The following is a 19835-nucleotide window of genomic DNA, read 5'->3' on the forward strand; positions in this document are numbered from 1 at the left end:
TAATACCAGCAATAAAATAATAATGCTTGCAGTTTAGGTAGATAGAGTTCATGATTGTAAGCTAGGTTAGTGAGCATTAGGGAGATTAGCCTACAGGAGGTCTTAACTAAGTATATTAGATGCAAGATGATTTTTTAGCCAAATTTTTTGGAAAAATGGGCTTCCTATGTGCCATCAAATATGGTATTTTTTTTTATACTTTATTATTTCTTCATTTTTATATTATTGTGCACAGATAACAATAGATCTGGATTTGACACGGGAGTGCGGAGTTGCACCGCCACTCCAGTAACGTACCCGAAGCGGTTGACTGGTAGTACGCGGCAGCTGACTATTAAAGTTATAATTTTGTGAAATTTTATACAGTATAAGGTGCATTTTTTAAGGAAATACTAATCATTACTAAATACCGCAGCAGTGGGAAGGCATGTGCATTTGTGGAGGCTGTGAGGTGCACCAGATTAAGGGCTCGGCTGACCTCTACCTGGAGGAAACATTATTATTATTATTATTATTATTATTATTATTATTATTATTATGATGATGTACATATTTGTGGCAAGTTGTATACACCCATGTCTACTGCGAATGAGTAATTTTAAAATCTCAGGCGAGCAGTGAGACGGCCAACGGTTTAGCCAACGGACAGTCACTCAAGTCACTCAGTTCAAGTCAGTCGTACTAGGGATACCGCTGCAGCCAAGAGTGAGGGGTTATAATTGTTACATGCATGTTCAGGCATTTTGACATATCTGTGGAGACAATGAAACAGTGAAATGTGAATGCTGTTGAAAGAGTTTTGTCCAACAATGGATTTACAATGAAAGTGTGAAGAGCTTGCGTCGAGGCTCACATGAAAATGTTATTATGCGCGTGTGTGATGCAGTCGCTAGTGATGTCACTGTGCAGTGATTAATGAAGTACAGTGAGATGAATAAGGAGTGAACATTGTGAGTGGTGTATCCAACCGTGACGTGTGTAGGGTGACGCTGAGTGTTGTATGCACAGTTAAGTCAGTGGTACAGTGGAGAAGAACTGCTAGTGGTGACTTGAGGCATAAAATGTGAAACACTAGTGAAATATAATGAGAGGTCACACAAAATGGCAGAGTGAGAGGCTGTAACTGGGACATAATCCGAGATGCTTGCAACTGGTGGCAGTGACTGCAGTTATGACATCTGGTGCCATATAGATAGTCAGTTTTGGAAAAGATAGTGACACTTGTGAAGAACAGTGACATGTTATTGACATCACTGTGACGTGGAAGTGTACTGTGCTGTTAAGTGTTAAACTCACCTGATTACTAACGTGACTGCAACAAACCGATGAATGATTAATAGTGACTAGAATGGTAGGAAACAATGCCTAGGCAGTGACTGATAGTGACTACTGCGAAATATTTCTTCGAGTTAATGGTGTACAAAAAAAAAATTAAGCTCGCCTCTGCGCTTTGTAAATAGTCTTCCTAAAAAAAAAAAAAAAAAATGCATTTTTGTTAATGAAATTATATAGAGTACGCTAGTGCAACATCTGTGACAGATATAAGGGGTGGGATAGTAAGACACCAACAGTGATGTCCACGCCAAGCGCAAACCTGGTGTCGCCACAGGAGGTAACACAGTCACAGAGTGATGACAAGAGGCGTAAATTCACAGGTGTGAAGAAGAGATAAGCAAGTGGACGGCCAAAATCATGTAAAATAATTTATAAGTGATACAAAATTTGCATTTTGTGTTTGAAATACAGCTGTAAGCTTAAAGTTGTATTTAAATATCCACCTGGTACTATATAAATTCTCGTGTTTGACTTGTATAACTGAGCGGTACAATGACACGGTTGTATGGATTTAGATATCGCTTTCAGGCATTGAATTAAACACAGATAGCTTGCTTCACAGTGATTTTCATAGATTCATGTTGGCTAGGAGCCGAGATTTCGAGGTTTGAAATTTAAGGTCCGTTCTCCAGCTTTGGCTACATTACTGCAGCGCGGCGATTTTCTTGTCAAATCCAGATCTACTGTTATCTGTGTATTGTGGTATAAAATTGGGCAGAAAAGTAACAAAAAATGAGTTTAGAGGTCCTAGAGTCAATTTGAATTATTACCATAGGTTCTTCCATTTGGCTATCTTAATTTCGGCTATTGCACTTTAAACACTTTATTATATTTGTCTGTAATACACTTATAAGTTTATGGTACAATAAATTTGGAAGACAAACAGCCCCTTTCTTAAGCATAAGCTTTTTGGGCACACTTAATATCTACTAAATACTGTAATACTTAACTAAGCTAAACTAAAAACCTAACTGAAGATAATGCAAAAAATAGTATTGGAAAAACAAAGGACTTGGGGATAACTGACATAAAGGAAAGGGAAGAAAATAATTTTACATGAAAAATGGAATCTGAATCATAAATAAAGAAATATATGTTTTTGTGAATAATTAAGTTGACAAAAATGCTAGAGGATATAAACTATTTTGATTACAAGAAAATAAAGGATATAGACTATTTTGATTACAATACTACTGTAAATAATAAAATACATATGTATTACTTAAAAAGACTGAAAGACAGTTTATTCAGAAAATTATGATAAAAAACTAAAGGATTTAGACTATTTTTATTACAATACTAATTAATGAAATAAATATGTATTACTTAAAAAAGACTGAACGACAGCTATTTATAAAACTACGATGGTTGAATTACAAAATGTGTCAGTACAGAGACAATAAATATTCTTTTACAGTAAAACCTCGCTTGACGAACGTCTCTGAGGACGAACAATTTGGGAGACGACCAAAAAATTTGTCAATATATCGACCCAGGGGACGAATGATATTTCGGGGGACGAATGCGGTTAAATGGCTCGCCGGCAGGCGAGCTGTTTGTGTGATAGCCAAACCGGCTATCACACAATAACAAAACAAAACATAAGCACAAAAGAAAATAGAAACGGGAACATACAAAAAATATTACATAACATAATCTCTGTGCCACAACGATTTTCTCCTGTTTTCCTTGTGCATTGTGATGTTACCGGTGCGCTCTACTGTAGCTTCCTCGGCATTATCCTCGTTGCTCTGGTGGCTCTCAGCGTTGCTGTCATCATCATCCTGGCCATGTCCAGGTACTGCAGATTGTGGCACATCCATCGCAGCTGTTTCATTGCTCGCCTGGCAAGGAACACCACCCTACTACCCGCTCCTCTCACACTGAGCATCACCTCCGAGGATCAAAGGAACTTCCTGACCACGTATCTTTAACTTCCCTTTTTGGAAGCCCAAACTTGCTCCCACACGCGTGAGGAAGTCAATCCCCAGCAGGCAAGGGTCTTCCAAGGCAGAGACGAAGACTGGCAATCTTTCCATGTTTCCCATGCTGATGTTCACTATAACGGGGCCCCACATAGCGGCACTGACTTATGACGCTACATAGCTGTTGTGTAGCTCTGGCACGCTGCGCACATCCAAAGTCCTCTCTCATGACTGTCTTCTCGGATCTTGTCTGTCTTCCTCCCCATCCTTCTCTCCTCCATTCCATCATGCCATCAACGTCCAGTCTCTCAAGTAAAGAACCTCTTCTTTTTTATTCATTTTATTATAATTTTGAAAGCATTCAGGTAAGTCAAACGATTTAGGCTTTCTATAATTATTTTGTTCATGTCATGCATACATTAAAGGTCTATTTTGAATGGGTTTTATGGACAAAAGTATGTTTTTTTTTTTTTTTTTTTTTTTTTTTTGGTCTGGAATGGATTAATGGTATTTCAATACATTCTTATGGGAAAAAATTGATTCAGGGGACGAACAAATTGGGTGACGAACAGGATTTAGGAACGAATTATGGTCGTGAGCTGAGGTTTTACTGTAGTTTTCTCTTAAAGATGTTTATGTTTATTGAGTTTTTTTCATGTTGAAGTGCTATTCCATATTTTCTTTGAACATTAGAGAGTGTTGGTAGAGAGTTAAACTGTGATGAGGAATCTGGAGAGAATGTCTGTAGCGTGTGGAGTGGTTATGGGTTTGAGTCAGAGTACTGTTACTGCTGAAATTTGTCTGTTTGAACATATAAGATGCAATAGAGAAGTTTGATAGATCAGAGAGTTTAAGGATTTTCATGTATTTGAAGAGTGGAGGTGTGTGTTGGAGTAAGTCATTATTTGTCATGATTCTAATGATTTTTTTATGGAGAGTATTTAGCTTATGTAGATGACACGGATAGGTAGTGGACCAAATTGGATTACAGTAGGTTAAGTGTAGGAATATGTGGGCATAATACATAATTTTCATAATTTCTACTGGTACAAAGTTTTTCATTTTCAGTCATAGAGCAATTGACCATGATAATTTAAGGCAAAGGTTTTATATGAGATATTTAAAAGTAAGATTATTGTCAAATGTGACTCCAAGAAATTTCATCTTAGAAACCTGAGTGATATCTTTATCTAGTATGGTAAGTCTGGGTAAGGGTTGGTATTTGGTGGTGGTGTTAGTGAATAACATATAGAAAGTTTTAGCAATTTGCAAGACACCATTCAGAAAAAGCAGCTAATTCTTGGTTGGCTCTGTAGATTAGGTCAGTGGGATTATCACCAACCATGTACAAGGTGGAGTCATCGGCAAACTGTATTGTATTTAAAGCAGTTGAGGCATTGCTGATATCGTTGATATATAATAGAAAAAGAATAGGGCCTAAAATGCTACCTTGTGGCACACCAAAATGTATAGGTTTGATGGTAGATTTAGAGTTACTGTAGAATGTAAATTGAGATCGGCCAGTTAAATATGATTTGAACCAATTTTGCACAGCCACAAATACTGTAGTGATGTAATTTGTCTACTAGAATGTTTGGGTCAACTGTGTCAAATGCTTTGCTGAAATCAATGAAAATGGAAATGATAGACTTATGGTTATTTAAAGCATTGTGGAGATCAGTGGTAAACACATTTATAGCATCAAAAGTATTTAGTCCTGGGTGAAAACCAAACTGCCTGTTATTCAAGATTTTCTGTTTATTGAGGTAGTTCATGGGGAAGTTCTTCATAATGATTTCAAAAATTTTAGAGAACACTGGTAAAATAGAAATTGGTCGGTAATTTGAAATATTAGTTTTACTTCCAGATTTATGGATAGGCATGATTTTTGCCAGCTTGAATCTATGAGGGAAAACTGCATCTCTGATTGAAACATTGAATAGTTTTGAGTGGTTCTGCTAAAAGGTTTTTGTTCTCTTTGATTATTTTCACAGGTATTTCATCAATAGGACATTTTTTTTTTTTTTAAGGCTGATATAGCTTTTACTATGTCATTTTGTCACTATTGGAATATTCATAGAATTGAGGAAATTTCCTTTGAGATAAGAAATGTGCGAGTTTTGAGGTCTAGGAAGTTGGGAGCTAAGTTCAGGTGCAATTTGGGAAAAATAAGTGTTAAATATATTTGAGATTTCATGAGGAGTGTGTAGGACTATATGATTATAGTGTAGTATGTGTGAGACTGAATGTTTAACATTTTTAATGTTTTCTAATTCAATAATTAGTTCCCAGGCTTTTTTAGTATTAAGTCTAAAATTTGCAAACTTCTTTAGGTAATATTCTGATTTTTTTTGTTTTATTAAGTTATTTAGATAATTTCTATAACGTTTGTAGTGGTCCAGTGTAATTGATCCTAGTTTATATAATTTGTACAGCTGATACTTATGTTTTATTGAATTTATTAACCCCTGTGTTAACCAAGGCATAGTGATAGATGCATCAATTAGGTGCGATAGCAGAGGGTTGAGTGTACAGGATTTCCCAAAGTAGGTGATACCATCCTGCCTGTGGGTGTTGGAAGGATCCAGGTGGGGTGGTAAGGAAAAGGGGGATGAAAGAGGAGTGCCAGTAGGACATCATAACCAATCCAAAAGTATTCTGGTACTGAGAATTTCTAATTTTTGTATTAATGACTCTAATGTTATTATCAATGTCCTTATCTCAGCAACCAAATGACCTTAAAACTGATACATGAAGTCCTCGACTTATAAAATTTTTTTTATACGAATTCAGTTATACAGTGTCTATAAATAGGGGTTATTCATCACATTGTACGAATTCCTGAGAATTTTACGGTTTCAAGAAAGTTAAAATTTGCAGTGATTTAATTCAGAAATGCAGCCACAAGGTGTCACTAGCCAGCTGCTTCCTGCCACCCGCATCCCTCTCATCCTGGCCGCGCACCAAGCAGCCTCATTGTTCACCTACGCGTGGTTGTGGCAACATCTCCCTCTCTCGTGCCCAGTGTTTACCATGGCTCCCAAGCGCCCTTCTGCATCTCCAGCTGGCAGTGCTATGCCCAAGAAAGCCCTCACAGCAGCCAACTTGTCCGAGTGTATGGACTTGTTGGCGCACTCAATGAAAATTTTCGAAGAAAATTACCCAAATACTGAAAGAAGCACGCCTGTCATCAGAGGGGTCATGGAAAAAATGACGAGCTATGAGGTTCTTCTCAAAGAAAAACAGCAATCGATAACGAGCTTCTTTAGACCACACACACCAAGTCAAATAACAGAATCGGAGACAGATGACAACAATGGTGACACATCAGAGGAGGAAGTAGCAAAATAGAGGAAGGTGCTAATAAAATAATTTTGTTTAAACATTTCCTTCTTTTATAGTCATTTTTATGTCTTTATAAGTTTATTAATAAAAGCATTAATAAGCATAATAGAAATGTGTTTAATGCAAAATATATATGTACAGTGAAAGATTGTTTTATTTTGAACACATCCTTCAAAGTCATTTCCTGGTCAAGACGGCCCATGACCACGACTGCCCCCCACGATGGCCCCATGTTTACCATGACGACCCCACACCAAATTCTAGGTTATTGTCCTCTTATTTCTTTCATTATGTTAACACGTTAATAGCGAATGGCAACTCAGCGTTCCTGAGATAGTGTTTTGTAGTATGGAGTGTTGAAAACCATAACATATTGGTACACCAGTGTACCTTGCGCATATAGTGCATATACGTATCCAGGGTGTACCACGACTTTCTGTAAATATTGAAAGAGGTGAGAGAACATGCATTTCTAAGCAGAAAATGTTGTATACACCTATGCATTTTAAGGTTTTGTTTACCCATAAGATTATTTTAAAATTTCTGAGAGGCGCACAATAGTCCATTGTGTTTTTTGAGGTGACGACGACTCTTACTGGCTTGCTCCAGCAGCCGGAGGTGCCACTTGGCTAAATACTGAATGTTTTAATATTATGTTTTGCAATTGTACATTTAAGACAGATTGTATCAACAAGTATGCAATTTACTGATAAACATTACAAGATAACATTATTGCAGTAATGAAAAGTAGCACTCACATACAGTACTACGTACAGTACCTATCATTGGGTGAGGAAGGAGGGGGAGGGATGGGGAAGTGGGGAGCGACTGATTTATTAATACAATCTGTCTTAGTATAAGATGCTCTATTAACAAGTATAATTTAAAACCATCTTACGGGTAAAAAAAAAACTGAGGCCGCTGTGGTCTGTAGTGTGGGGCGGTCGTGGTAAACATGGGGCCATCGGGAGGGGGGATGGGCCGTTGTGGTCAGGGCCTGTCTTGACCATGACCCTTCAAAGTCTAGTGGTAGTGGTGCAAGGACAGCCCTGAGCCTTGCCCTGGAGGGAGAGGCTGTTCAACCAAGGCACGAAGTGGATGTGCTGTGAGTCACGCTCATGAGGATCGTGTGGCTGCTAGATGGAAAAGGGCTGGAGGTACTGTACAAAGCTCAGGTCCGCTCTTTAATACGAAAAAAAAGTCAAGGGAGTTGGGTATTCATTCCTTACTTTATACAAGTTTTACTTTATACAGCCCCTTCTGAAACGCATCTACCATATGAATCGAGGAGTATCTGTATCTCAATGTGATTAGTGTACCATTATATTCATGATTGTTTACCTTCCTGCCTCTATATTGAAAGTGAAGTGATCAGGTATAGACTCAAGAATGGAGATGTAGCACTTAGTGATGGAAACAGTCACCCAGTCCTACTGTAGCTCACAGCTAGTGAAGGTGTATTAGTTTTAGTTAATCATAGTTGTATTCGGTTGTTTGTGTTTGTGTGAGTAGGGGGTCTCCAATGGTGTGAGTGGGAGCCAAGGGAGACAGCAGTACAAAAGAGTGTGGGAACTATTGAGCTTGTATAACACTATGAGATGGCAGTAGAAAAAGAAAATATTTATCAGTAGTTCAAAATTTAGGAAATGTTCCAAATAGTAGTGAAAGTTATAATACAAAAATTCATAGAGCTAAAATAATATAGACTAAAGAGATTAGATACAGGCAAACCTGCTTAACGAAGGTTCATGCAACGAAATTTCACAACAATGAAGGTTACCTTTTACTACCATCTACTCATTTAACGAACACCAAACTCGCTTTAACAAAATTTTATCCATGTAATTTTTCCAAGTTTGAAACCCCTGCTACATCACGCAAGCCGACAGGCTTTTGAATACACTAGTGGCTCTCGTGGAAAAAACACACATCACTCACTCCCCCTAGTTCAAAACAATAACAGTGTCAGCAGCACTACATGCCACCAAAACGCCCTGCAATGTCGCCTAGCGTTACTAAGAGGACCAGGAAGTCTCTTACTCTCGAAGTGAAGCTGGATATTATTCATAGACACGAGGCGAGAAAACTAATAGCATTGCTTCCCACCATGGCTTGACTCCATCTACTGTCTACCATTTTCAAGTCAGCAGACTCTATTAAGAAGGCTGGTGAGATCATATCTTTCTTGCAAGCTAAAAGAATAACCTGAACTCGTGACTCTACAATGGATAAAATGGAAAGCCTTGTGGAAATGTGGTACATAAGTTTTGTATGCGGTACAATGATGTGCCCTTTATTTATATTCCACAGGTTGCCAGCTAGCATATTTCCCGCTCCACTCTCTCTCCCTTCATAAATTTAAGATCATCAACATTATAAAGTTACTTACATACATACAATAGTGAACATTATAATGACTTAGTCTTAAATTAAACTGCTTAAATGTTTAACTTCATAATTTTTACTTCCATTAAACCTTTTCCTGTACTATGATGCATTTTCACTTTGTTTACTCTTAATGGAAGCTCAAGTCAGGGGTTAAACTTTTTATAATTGGTTCACCTAAAAATTCACTTAACGAAGGTTTTTAGGAACGTAACCCCTTCGTTAAGCGGGAGTTGCCTGTACTTCTTAAGTTTTTCTATGTAATGTTGTCCTCTACCTTTGTCTTTCTTAGTAATAATGATGTACAGGCAACCTGAGGACAATGTAACCGTAAGTTCACCTCAAACTCATAAACTAAACCATACATGCCTTCCAGAACCTGCACGCCTCCAAGGAGAGTTTGAACCGGTCTGTGCGGACACTGGAGGACCAGAATTCCTCACTACGCAATAAGGTGGAAGACTTGAAGACCAAACTGACATCCACATCTAAGTCCGAGGGTGAACTGAAGGACAAACTGTCATCCATGAACCGGTCGCTCAAAGAAGCCATGTCCTCATCTGGCAGCATGCAAGAAGACCTCAGCAGGGTGAGCAGACAGAAATTGTGCAGTAAAGGGTTTGCATGTAGAAAATAGAATTCTTAAGGATGTATATTAAGGAAGTAAATAGAATATTGAATGAATACAGGTGTAGATTTTGAGGTGGCAATTGCAGTGATAATTATAGTTGTGATTCTTTGCCAAATGACACGTTCACAATGAATTAAAATAAAAAACAATGCACCCATCAGTCCCAGAACCTGCTGACACGCAACGAGGCAGAACGGCGACAGCTGGAGGAACGAGTGGCAGACCTGCAGAGCACTGTTGGTGAGCTCAAGCGTCAGAAGGACCAACTGTCTGAGTCCAAGAACAAGGCTCAGCAGGACCTCTCCAATGCAGAAATCAGAAATGCTGAGCTGGAGATGGCCATGAAGTCTCTCAAAGGGGTGAGTGGCAGCAGTGTAAGAAGTAAAGACCACACAGTCTTGCTTTCCAGATTTCAGGAAGCACTGTAAGACAAACTTTTTTTCCTTCATCAGAACCTTGGTGAGCGATCCTCAACGGATGAGCTTCTCTCAAAGGTTACCCGCCTGGAGCAAGAGAAGGCAGAACTCCGTGCCCAAGTGGCTGATCTGGAGGCAAGTTAGCACTGAATTGTGTTTCATCCTGTGTTTGTAATGTCTTAATTTAGAAGAAGTCTTGTACATTTTAGATATCTACTTCAGTAATAGCAATTATATTTTGCTGTAGAAAAGCTTAAGTAGATTTTTGCGTCCAGCTGGTTGTGATCAAGGTCATTCCATTTGTCCTCCTGATAGGCAATCACAGCCCTGTAGAACTTTATCATGGCCCCCTGGTAGGGTTAGGTTATGGCCAAGTATTGATTGAAGCTTAGTAGATATTGGAGTTTGTTTGCAGCAAACCTTTGTGTTTGTTTTTTGCAAGTTGTTTTGTGGAATTTATTTTTTTGTTGAGTTGAAGGAATCTTCAGAAATCCTATTATCAAGCTGGAGATGATCCTGTGTGCATGCATGTACTCATATGTGGAGAAACTGAGTTTAGAAGGTGGACAGCAGCCACCTATGCTATGTTTGAGTTCACTGAGTTAACAGCATTGATTTGGCAAAGGATCTTTCATACACTCCCTCCTTCCCTCACTTGCTGCCTCCTCCATCAACAGAGAAAGTTGGCCATAAGTGAGGCGGAAAAAAAGGATTATGAAAAAGCAGAGCATAGACTTGAGAAGGACAAATCTGATCTCAAGAAAATTCTAAATAAGGTAGGCATGAACTGCTTGACTCATTTCAATATAATCTGTGATTAGTGTTGTACTGCCTTGGCTGTAGGCAAGTTATGTAGTGTGGTAGTCGTAGAGAGCTTGGGTGAACTGTACTCAACTGATTGTGCTGCTGAAGTAATGTAATACATTGGCATAGAATGGTTATTATGGCTGTGATTATGATTTATCAAATTACAAACCATTAAAGTAAGTATAAGTAAAACACTTTTGAGAAAATAATGCAAAAATATACTTTATAATCACATATAAAATTTAAAATGTTACATGACTATAGTCCATTCATCCAAAGAATCCAGGCCGAAACTGCTAGTTCGGTTGGCAGCCCTGCCCACCCCCGCCGCCACTAAACCTTCCCGACACTTAAATTTTCTTCAAGTACATTTATTTTTCTTCAAGCTATATAAACTTGTATATCTATCGAGTTAAGTGAAGAAAAATAAATGTACTTGAAGAAAATTTAAGTGTCGGGAAGGTTCAATGGCGGCGGGGTTGGCAGGGCTGCCAACCGAACTAACAGTTTCGGCCTGGATTCTTTTGGATGAACGGTTTTCAAATATATTTCACTTATAAAACTTAAGTGTATGTAAAAATAATCCAAAAGTTCCTTTAATATAAAACTGAAGTTTGATTAATAATTTTTTTTTTCACAATACCCAAAACTAAAATTAATGTGGTTCCTTACAGCAACTATGACAATAGAAGTCATGCTTTCTAAACTTATTTCCTTCATTTGTGACCTGTTAGAAATGCGAGTTGTAGCCACACAAGTAGTTCCGTAGTGGTGGGATGTGCTGTTCCATTTGTCCATCAGTAATGTCATTGGTAAATTCCCAGCACATATAACTAAGCACACCACATTGTCGTTTCCTCATACATTCACTAACGTCTTACCAACACAACAGTATGAGCATGATAGGAAGGACCACCGGCGGTCTCAGCCTGACAGCCACACAGGGCGGCCAGACCAGCCCTACATGGACTCATCGGTGAGCAGCATGCGCATCGAGAACATGGAATTGAGGAGGAAGATTGATGACCTCGAAACTCAGAACACAGAGATGCAGCAGAAGCACTTGAAGGAGGTGAGTGTGTTGTGTTTGGCAGGGCTGCCTCCATCCATCACAGGGGACTTGTAGTATTGCCATACAGAGGAGTGAGGGAACATCCTAATGTTTTCATATACTACATCATACTGTGTGTTCTCTATTTGAATTGTTACTGTGTAGTTAGGTTAAGGTCATGTTAAGGGGTGCATCAGGAAAGTCAAATCTTTCACTGTAATGGGTAATAAAGCACCTAATATTACAAGGAACTAGAGGAAAGAAAATAGGATTTGAAAGAGGTAACCCTAAGTGTAGTCAGCATAATGTTTGGTGGGGACTTTAGTGTAGAACAAAATTAAAAGTTGTTTATGATTCAAGTATGATATGCCAATTTGCCATGAAGGCTGATCCAACTTGAGGTGTAATAGCATGTTCCATAGAACTGTCCCTCCTCAACCCGGTCCAACATGGAAAGGACTGCTGATGATGTGTCTGTGTGGGGTGCTTTGTCTGGGCCAGTCTGGTACATATATAGATAGATAATGTTATGAAACGTGCTAAAAACATTGTTTTCTTGACATATCTTAATACATTTGTAGATACTAAGAGATGAGCAGGTAATTACATGTAAAGAGTAGTATGAAAGGGCATCTTATGATGCACTTTCCCTCATAGACTCTGGAGATGAGCAGTGACCACAGACGAGAACGGCAGATTGACAGCGAGAAGATCCGTCGCCTCACCAACCAGATGGAGGCAATCCGTCAGGAGAAGGAGAGATGCGAGCTGAGGATCCACTCTCTGGAACAACAGGTATGGACATCTCAGTGTTGATATTTCTTACTAAACACTTCATTTACCTCAAGTTGCGTAGGAAGTCTTCACCTTTGAGAGACCTATGGCTCTCTGCTTCAGATTGCCCAGTACCGTGACCAGATCCGAGAATACCGCAATAGGAGTTCAGCAGTGGCAGCAAACGTGCGGCGTATCCGAACATCCATGACAGACTCCCTGCACACCATTGGCACTCACCCGAGGGTCTCCAGTGGCATCCTCGACACGGAGATCCAGGTAATGGCACCAGGTTGAGGTTTGTGTGATGCTTTTCCTTTTTTTGGTAGTGACTTTGGTAGTCATCTCTTATTAGACTGGAGGTAATCTTATTAGACTGAAGGTAATGCTTCTATTATTTAAATTCTTTATATTTAGAAAAATTTTCCTCACAAACCTGCATAATGCCAGATAATATTAGTTAAAACTTCAAAACTTTGCTGTTTGACTCATGTGATGCTACAAATGATTGCTGAAACACACAGTCTGTATGGCATTAAATTTGCAGTCATTACTACACCTACATTTCCTTTACAGATTTAAATTATATACAACCTTCAGTTAATATCTCCATTAGTGATATTTGTCTTGGTAAAGTAATAAATTTTTAAGGTAGCATAAATTCATGTGTGTATATGACTAAAGAGATGAAATTCAGAAAAGTGGTAAGAACCTGAACATCAAAAACCTTAGAGGATTCAAGAATTGGTGCTTGCTTAGACTGTATTGGCCAAGTAGTTTTACAGCCTTGCATGAGAGCAAACAGCTGATGCAGGAAGGTTTATTTGGCTCTGATCTAGAGACAGCATTAGAGATGTGCAAATTTAGGTTCTTCCAGATCTGTCATTTCTAACCAATAAATACATGATTATGATTTCACTAGAATTTTGCCTTAACACTTTTCTCAGGATATACTCTCTTTCCAACAGTATTTTTGAGAAAACGTTTTTAGAGGCACACCCTATACTCCATGTTTTGTGCCTCTCTCTCTCTTTCTCTCTCTCTCACTTTTCATTGAGTAGTGGAGCTTGGCCTCCCACCTGAGGCAGGGCTGGTAGGGTGGTGGGCCAGGGTGACCAGCGGAGGCACACACTCTGGGTCTCTGTGATGGGTACTGCATCTGCTTCATCTTTTCCCTTGCCAGCGGATTGAGCGGCTTCCCTCCTCTGCCTTGCGTAGTCAGTTCCGTGTGGGTCGGGGATCGGACAGCTTCCGTCCTTGGGCCCCCACGGCCTCCTCCTCACACATGCCTCAGCGTTATGGTTCCTTACGCTGTAATGTTCTCAGTGACTGTCTTCTCTTCCTCTGTGTGAAACTTAAATGCACTGATTGGGCATGACTTAAGCCTTATCACACAAAGCTTATCTGTCCTAAAATTATTTTTACAAATACAAAAGTATCAAGTTTTTAAAAATTTTAGTTTTTGTATAAGTTCTTTTGCCACAACAAAAAAAAATTAAAAAGAAGTTTATTGCAGTTTTCATAACTGCTTGGAATTATGTTAATACTTCTGTTACTTAAGCATGAAACATATTTTGCATTGTTTGTTATGAACAGCACCTGTGAGTCCCCAGCATGAATCACTCTTGCATCAAGACAGGCTGCAGTCTTCCTGCCACACAGCTGACTGTAGCTCCCTTTTGCAGAGCCTCTCGGCCAGCCAGAGCAGGTCGCCACGCTCGTCCCGCTCCCGCCGCTATGCCTCGGCTTCCCCCGGGCCGGATCGCCGCACTGACCAACCCAAGAAGACGTTGACCTTCACGTGATATGGAGCTGCAGTGCAGCAAGCTCAACCTGTTTTGTTTGGCACAGTGGTGTAGGTGCTGGTGGAGAGTGAAGAGTAGTCTGTGGTTGGTTGTGTTGCCAATTCATCTATGGTGAAATGGACATCAACAGACTTGTGATGTTGATGAGTGAGGCCAAGGCACAAGGAATTATCCATGAGGGTGTTGTTGTGCCTTGCCTCTTAAAGCTGAAAAACTTTTCCTCTTTATCACATGAAGAGCAAACTGGTGGCAGCTCATATTGGTCCATGAGGTGAGGATGCACTGCCACAGGTAGCTATGTGAACTGCATCGTTTGGACTTGCTACAAAACACTGCCACTTTAAAGTATCTCAACCTGAATGTAGTATTGACTCTACCATTGCAGTTTCAGGCTTTGAGAACCCTGCTGGGGAGAGATGCTGGTGTTTGTTATTTACACTGCCAGTCTTGCAATGTGATAATTTTGGTACTATAAGACTGAGTTGTTAAAGGGCTGCTCTTTGTACACAGTGAAAGTGTAACAGTCACAAAAGTTGGTTACTAACAACCTTTAATACCAAGAAAAGAGTGTTCTGCAAAGTAATATATTAGAATTTCCACAACACTGAGCAGCACCTTCCTCAGCTTGCCTTATGCTTGTTGACAGTACAAACCAAAGCGTAATTGTAACATTGCTACTGGGAGTCCACATCATGCCTTAAGACAGACAACCAGACTCAGCAGTGGTGCTTACCTGCCACAACCAACAAACTGCAGTGTATTGGCTGAGAAAGAGTCTTATTTGTCATCACAGACAAACTCAAGTAGCTCATCTAAAGTCAATGTAGCCATTTGTAGATTCAGGTGATAAAAAAATTGACACTGCACATTCCTAGAAGGTAGTGAATCAAGTGTAGCCTTAGGTACACACTTCGTCCATTTGGTGTGCCTTCTTTTGTTCAAGTGATGAACAAAGTTTTTATATTGCAAGTTCAAAACACAAGAAACTACCAACAACTTGGCAATGGAAAGGCCTCCAGCAGCTGTTAGTGTGTTCCTCTTCTCACAGTTTTATTGTTCCAAAATTCATGTAATTCAATAGTTCTACTATAAGTGAAAAATATTAAATCTCATCCAAACTTAATGTACAAGAAAGCTGCTAGCCTTGACCACTGCCATGCTGCCAGTATTCTGTTGCTATCACACATTTGTTACAGAAATATTTATTATATTACATGTAAAGACTATTATATTTAGAACATTTGTGAGTATTTTTTTATGTAAGCATAATTTACAGTGATTCTCTATCTCTCTCTCTCTCTCTCAGACCAAGGACCCACCACAGCCTCCCCCTGGCAATACTTTCCTTTCAACCTTCCCAACACGGTACTTACACATCTCCACACAGTCTTTCCCCAGAGGTGTTTTCTGGGCATCAATCCAAAGAATTGTATATCAGGCCAGTCAATATGATTTAAGGAATTGCTGTAATTAAGTCTCTTCACTTCTTTTTTGTACAGCTGTGAAAAAAGTTTTAACTGATTTTCTTCATTCTTTCAGTCCATTCTGTTGTTGATTACGTTCCATGTCACTTTCTTATTGGTCTACCAGTAGACCAACAAGTGAAGTTTAGATTGCAGGTGACCACTGGTGCTCAGAGTCCACCCAAATGTACAGCACAAACCAAACACAGGCATTGGGACTTCCCCTTTTCTTGTGTGTGAGAAAGGAACATGACAGTCCCAAAGGAGACAATGCTGTAATTCCTATACTGATTTTACATTTTATAATCCTGTAACTAAATACTTGTTTTTAAGTAAGTTATTAGTACTATTGTTGAAAATTGTGACATTAGACCTTTAGGGAAACACATGGGATCAAGTGTCTGCCTCAAATTTTGATAGTTTACTTTTGGGTAACTGTCATTTGTATTTAAATTAGCTTATGAATATGCATGTCTTGTAGATAGACACAAATAAAACTACATGAAGTCTAGCTGGTACTGCTCCTTCTACACCTTGAAATCAATGAATAAATAAAAGAAATGAGTAAAGATCAATACACTAGTTGGTAAGATCTACTTGTGCCAGCCTCAATGATCCCTGCAGGAATGGAACTAGTTCTGGAAATTAATGAGAGAATAACAATGTTATCAAGCAAACCCTATTGACACCAGCCACTCACATCCCTATTAGGGCACATATGTAAAATTAGTGGCAACGAGCAGCAGATATAAGACTATAACCCTGCCTCATCCATACTAGTCCCCAGTATTTGTCTTGCATCATTAATATAGCAAATTTGTGCCTAAGACACTCACCAGTCAGCAGTCAAAGGAGGACAGCTTGTACACACCTTGGCCCTTCTTAATAAGGTAGCCATGGTGGTTCAGGGTAGACAGGAAATCTCCAAAGTCTGGCACCTTCAGATTCATTTGATTGATGAGTTGCTTCATCTCATTCACACTGAAGGTTGACTTGCAGGTCTTCTCCGACAAACGAGTCAGGCCTGCTATAAACTTCTTCACCTGCAAATACACAACACTTTAGAACACTGCATAACACACTTCTTTCTACAGTCAAGACTCTACCTAGGTAACAGGATAACATTCCCTCATAGACAGATTGTATATATATATATATATATATATATATATATATATATATATATATATATATATATATATATATATATATATATATACAGTAAGGTCTCGGTTTACGTCAGAGTTATGTTCCTGAAACATGACGTAAGTCGATTTTGTACGTAACTCGAGTTTCCGTACATTTCAAAGCATATTATCGAGTTTTCAACCAATCATTGTTTATGGTCATTCAGGTAAGTTAAAGGTTATATTGTTATATTATTTACAACTATGTAGGAATATGAAACACAAGCTTGTTTTTGTTGTTGATTAGGGCCACGAAGCGAAGGACTGCAGGTTGCCGAGAGGGTGGGCGCCTGAGGCCGCCAGGAGGGTGGGCAGGTCGAATGTTGTGACGCCCACAGGGCGGACAGCTGGGAGCGTAGTGCAGTGCGGTGGGAGTAGAAGCGTGGGCAGCGGGGCAGGAAATGCAATAGGAAAGGGCAATAGGGATCAGCAGACAGGCGCAGACGGTGCAAGTCAGCTGCAGTGTCGTGTGGCCCAGGCGAAGGCTCCGGAGTTGTTATTGTTGTGATGGGTGTGCGAGCCCTCAAGGTCGTCAACCTCCCCGTTGTCATGGTAACGGGCTTCCCATTTTCTTCTTCCTCCCTCACACACAGCTGCTGCCTCCTTCTCATGTCTTTTAATTATGTCCTCTTTTTCTTGTAGCATAATGGTTTTCCTTTTCTTAGCATCACTGCTGTCACTAAGAAGTTTTCTCTTTGGTGCCATTGAGCAAGATACTAAGAACTTGAGTCAGTAAATGCAGAAGTAGGATAACACTCTTGCCAGGGGCGATGGTGTGGTGGAACTGAGGCAGGGTGTTATTGTATTCAAGCGTGAGGCGGGCGGTGTGGCGGGCAACCACCAACAATAACAATAAATCCCACACTTTACGATTTATAAATTTTTAATTTTTTAATCTTAAATTGCCTTATAGTGGACTGACGTAACTACGAGTTTGATATAACTCGAGACCGACGTAACCCGGGACTTTACTGTATATATATATGTATATATATATATATATATATATATATATATATATATATATATATATATATATATATACAGTACGCTTAACGAACGTTAACAATTTCCGGTTTACCGTACTATATAAAGTTAGACCAAAAATCCGCATAACGTACAACCACATCCGTTTTAGCGAATTTTCTGGGTTTGAATTTGCCGGGTGAGGGACCGAACGCGGTAGTTTCACTGTGATTGGCTGGCTCCCCGCTTGTCTCTAGCGCTCCTGGAGCTGGATCCAAGATTCTTTATCAACGTCAGAGTAACCTCTTGCAGTGAAATGGCATCCATGAACGCGTGGAGGGACGGTGACAAGGTTGCTATCAGGTTGCTCTGGGGTTGCTGGGAACACCACCTCTCCAGGTGGTGTTATTGTCTTACATAATGCATTTATGTTCACAAAACATTTCTATTAGCTTTTTACGAACCTTGCCCCAAAGAAAGGATTGTTTTGTAATGCATAAAGTGAAATCTTACATGGAATACCAAAAAATAAAGCAGAGATGAGATGAGCCACAGACGAAGTGGGAGACTCGCCGCCACTCAGTCGTTTCTTCTTTTTGTGACCCTTTAGCTTGCGTGTTACTTTCATCATGATGGTTATGTACCATGGTATTTCTCTATTGCACTATCACTCAGTAATCGAGTTATCATCGTGGCATCTTATACACTCAACCTCGATTTGCGGACCTCCATTTGCGGATTTGGTTTGCGGACAAGAGTCTGTGGGAAAAAAAAAAAAAAAAAAAAAAAGTCCTGGACATGTCGATTTCAAACTACCGCGCCAGCAAAGTTCGCAAATCGGGCACTATAGATGGATAACCTCTAGTACTGGACTGTGGCACTGACGTGCTTGTCGTGGATACAGATGTGTGGCGGCATTATGTGTTACGACCCACGTGGTGATGAAATACCATGGTATTTCATTACTTCTATTCTTCCTGATCCTGCCTTTCTTTTATCACTCAGTGCCACATCTGGTGCAGTCTCTTTCTTCTCCCTCAGTTTTGTTTTCTGAACAAAAACGGATTTATTTTCCTTCCTGGTACAGCTGCATGCCGAAATGCCGTTAAAGACAACACTATGTTCCCACGGAAATTTTTGCCGTTAAACACGGGATTCCGGTAAATCGCGTGCCGTTAAAGTGGGGTTCAACCTGTATAGGGTAAAGTCCATAGACCCCGGACATTTTCCATTGCACATTTGCCATGGCAAATCGAGGGTTGAGTGTACTAAGATATGATATCCATTATAGCAAGCAATAGAGGAGTGAAAACAAATATCATGGAGAAAGACAATACGCAGGCTAAAAGGGTCACAAGAAGAAGCTGCCGAGTCGCTGTGAGTCTCCCTTTTCATCTGTGGCTCATCTCATTTCTGCTTTATTTTTTTATATTCCTTGTAAGATTTCACTTTATGCATTACAAAACAATCCTTTCTTGGGGGTAAGGTTTGTAAAAAGCTAGTAGAAATGTTTTGTGAACATAAATGCGAGAATGTGAGAGAATTTGTACATAGCTTCTCTAACTTCCAATGACTCATATGACATCATAAAAGTAGTGGTACACCAGTGGCCCAATGTGCTGCCAAACATATATATAATTTTTTTTTTTTTTAACCCATGTGGTATGTTGGGGACCAGCCCAGAACGCATCCCCCCCTATTTCCATTATTTCCTATGGGAAAATTACATCCGCTTAACGAATTTT

General features: G+C 39.5%; 2 protein-coding genes across 6 annotated transcripts in view; one reads left to right on the forward strand and one right to left on the reverse strand.

Annotated features, from left to right (window-relative positions):
- LOC123502970 (rootletin-like) overlaps positions 1-16448 on the forward strand; it is a 212928-nt gene extending 196480 nt beyond the window's left edge. The window contains 9 exon segments of the mRNA XM_045252269.1: positions 9367-9579; positions 9783-9980; positions 10074-10172; positions 10715-10813; positions 11737-11916; positions 12553-12690; positions 12793-12948; positions 13853-13956; positions 14357-16448. Of these exon segments, the coding sequence (XP_045108204.1) occupies positions 9367-9579; positions 9783-9980; positions 10074-10172; positions 10715-10813; positions 11737-11916; positions 12553-12690; positions 12793-12948; positions 13853-13956; positions 14357-14474 (1305 nt within the window). The 3' untranslated portion in view covers positions 14475-16448.
- LOC123503036 (DNA helicase MCM8-like) overlaps positions 12542-19835 on the reverse strand; it is a 63304-nt gene continuing 56010 nt past the window's right edge. For 3 of the 5 annotated variants that reach the window (XM_045252416.1, XM_045252419.1, XM_045252420.1), the window contains 2 exons: positions 16774-16980; positions 12542-12678 (listed from right to left, as the gene is read on the reverse strand). In XM_045252416.1, coding sequence (XP_045108351.1) covers positions 16777-16980 — 204 coding nt within the window. In that variant the 3' untranslated portion in view covers positions 12542-12678; positions 16774-16776. Of the gene's footprint in view, positions 12679-16433; positions 16576-16773; positions 16981-19835 lie in introns of those variants that run through there. The other 2 variants (XM_045252418.1, XR_006674280.1) reach the window with 2 other exon arrangements.

Source organism: Portunus trituberculatus, chromosome 13 (genome assembly GCF_017591435.1).
Source record: "Portunus trituberculatus isolate SZX2019 chromosome 13, ASM1759143v1, whole genome shotgun sequence".
In the NCBI taxonomy this organism is placed as follows: domain Eukaryota; kingdom Metazoa; phylum Arthropoda; class Malacostraca; order Decapoda; family Portunidae; genus Portunus; species Portunus trituberculatus.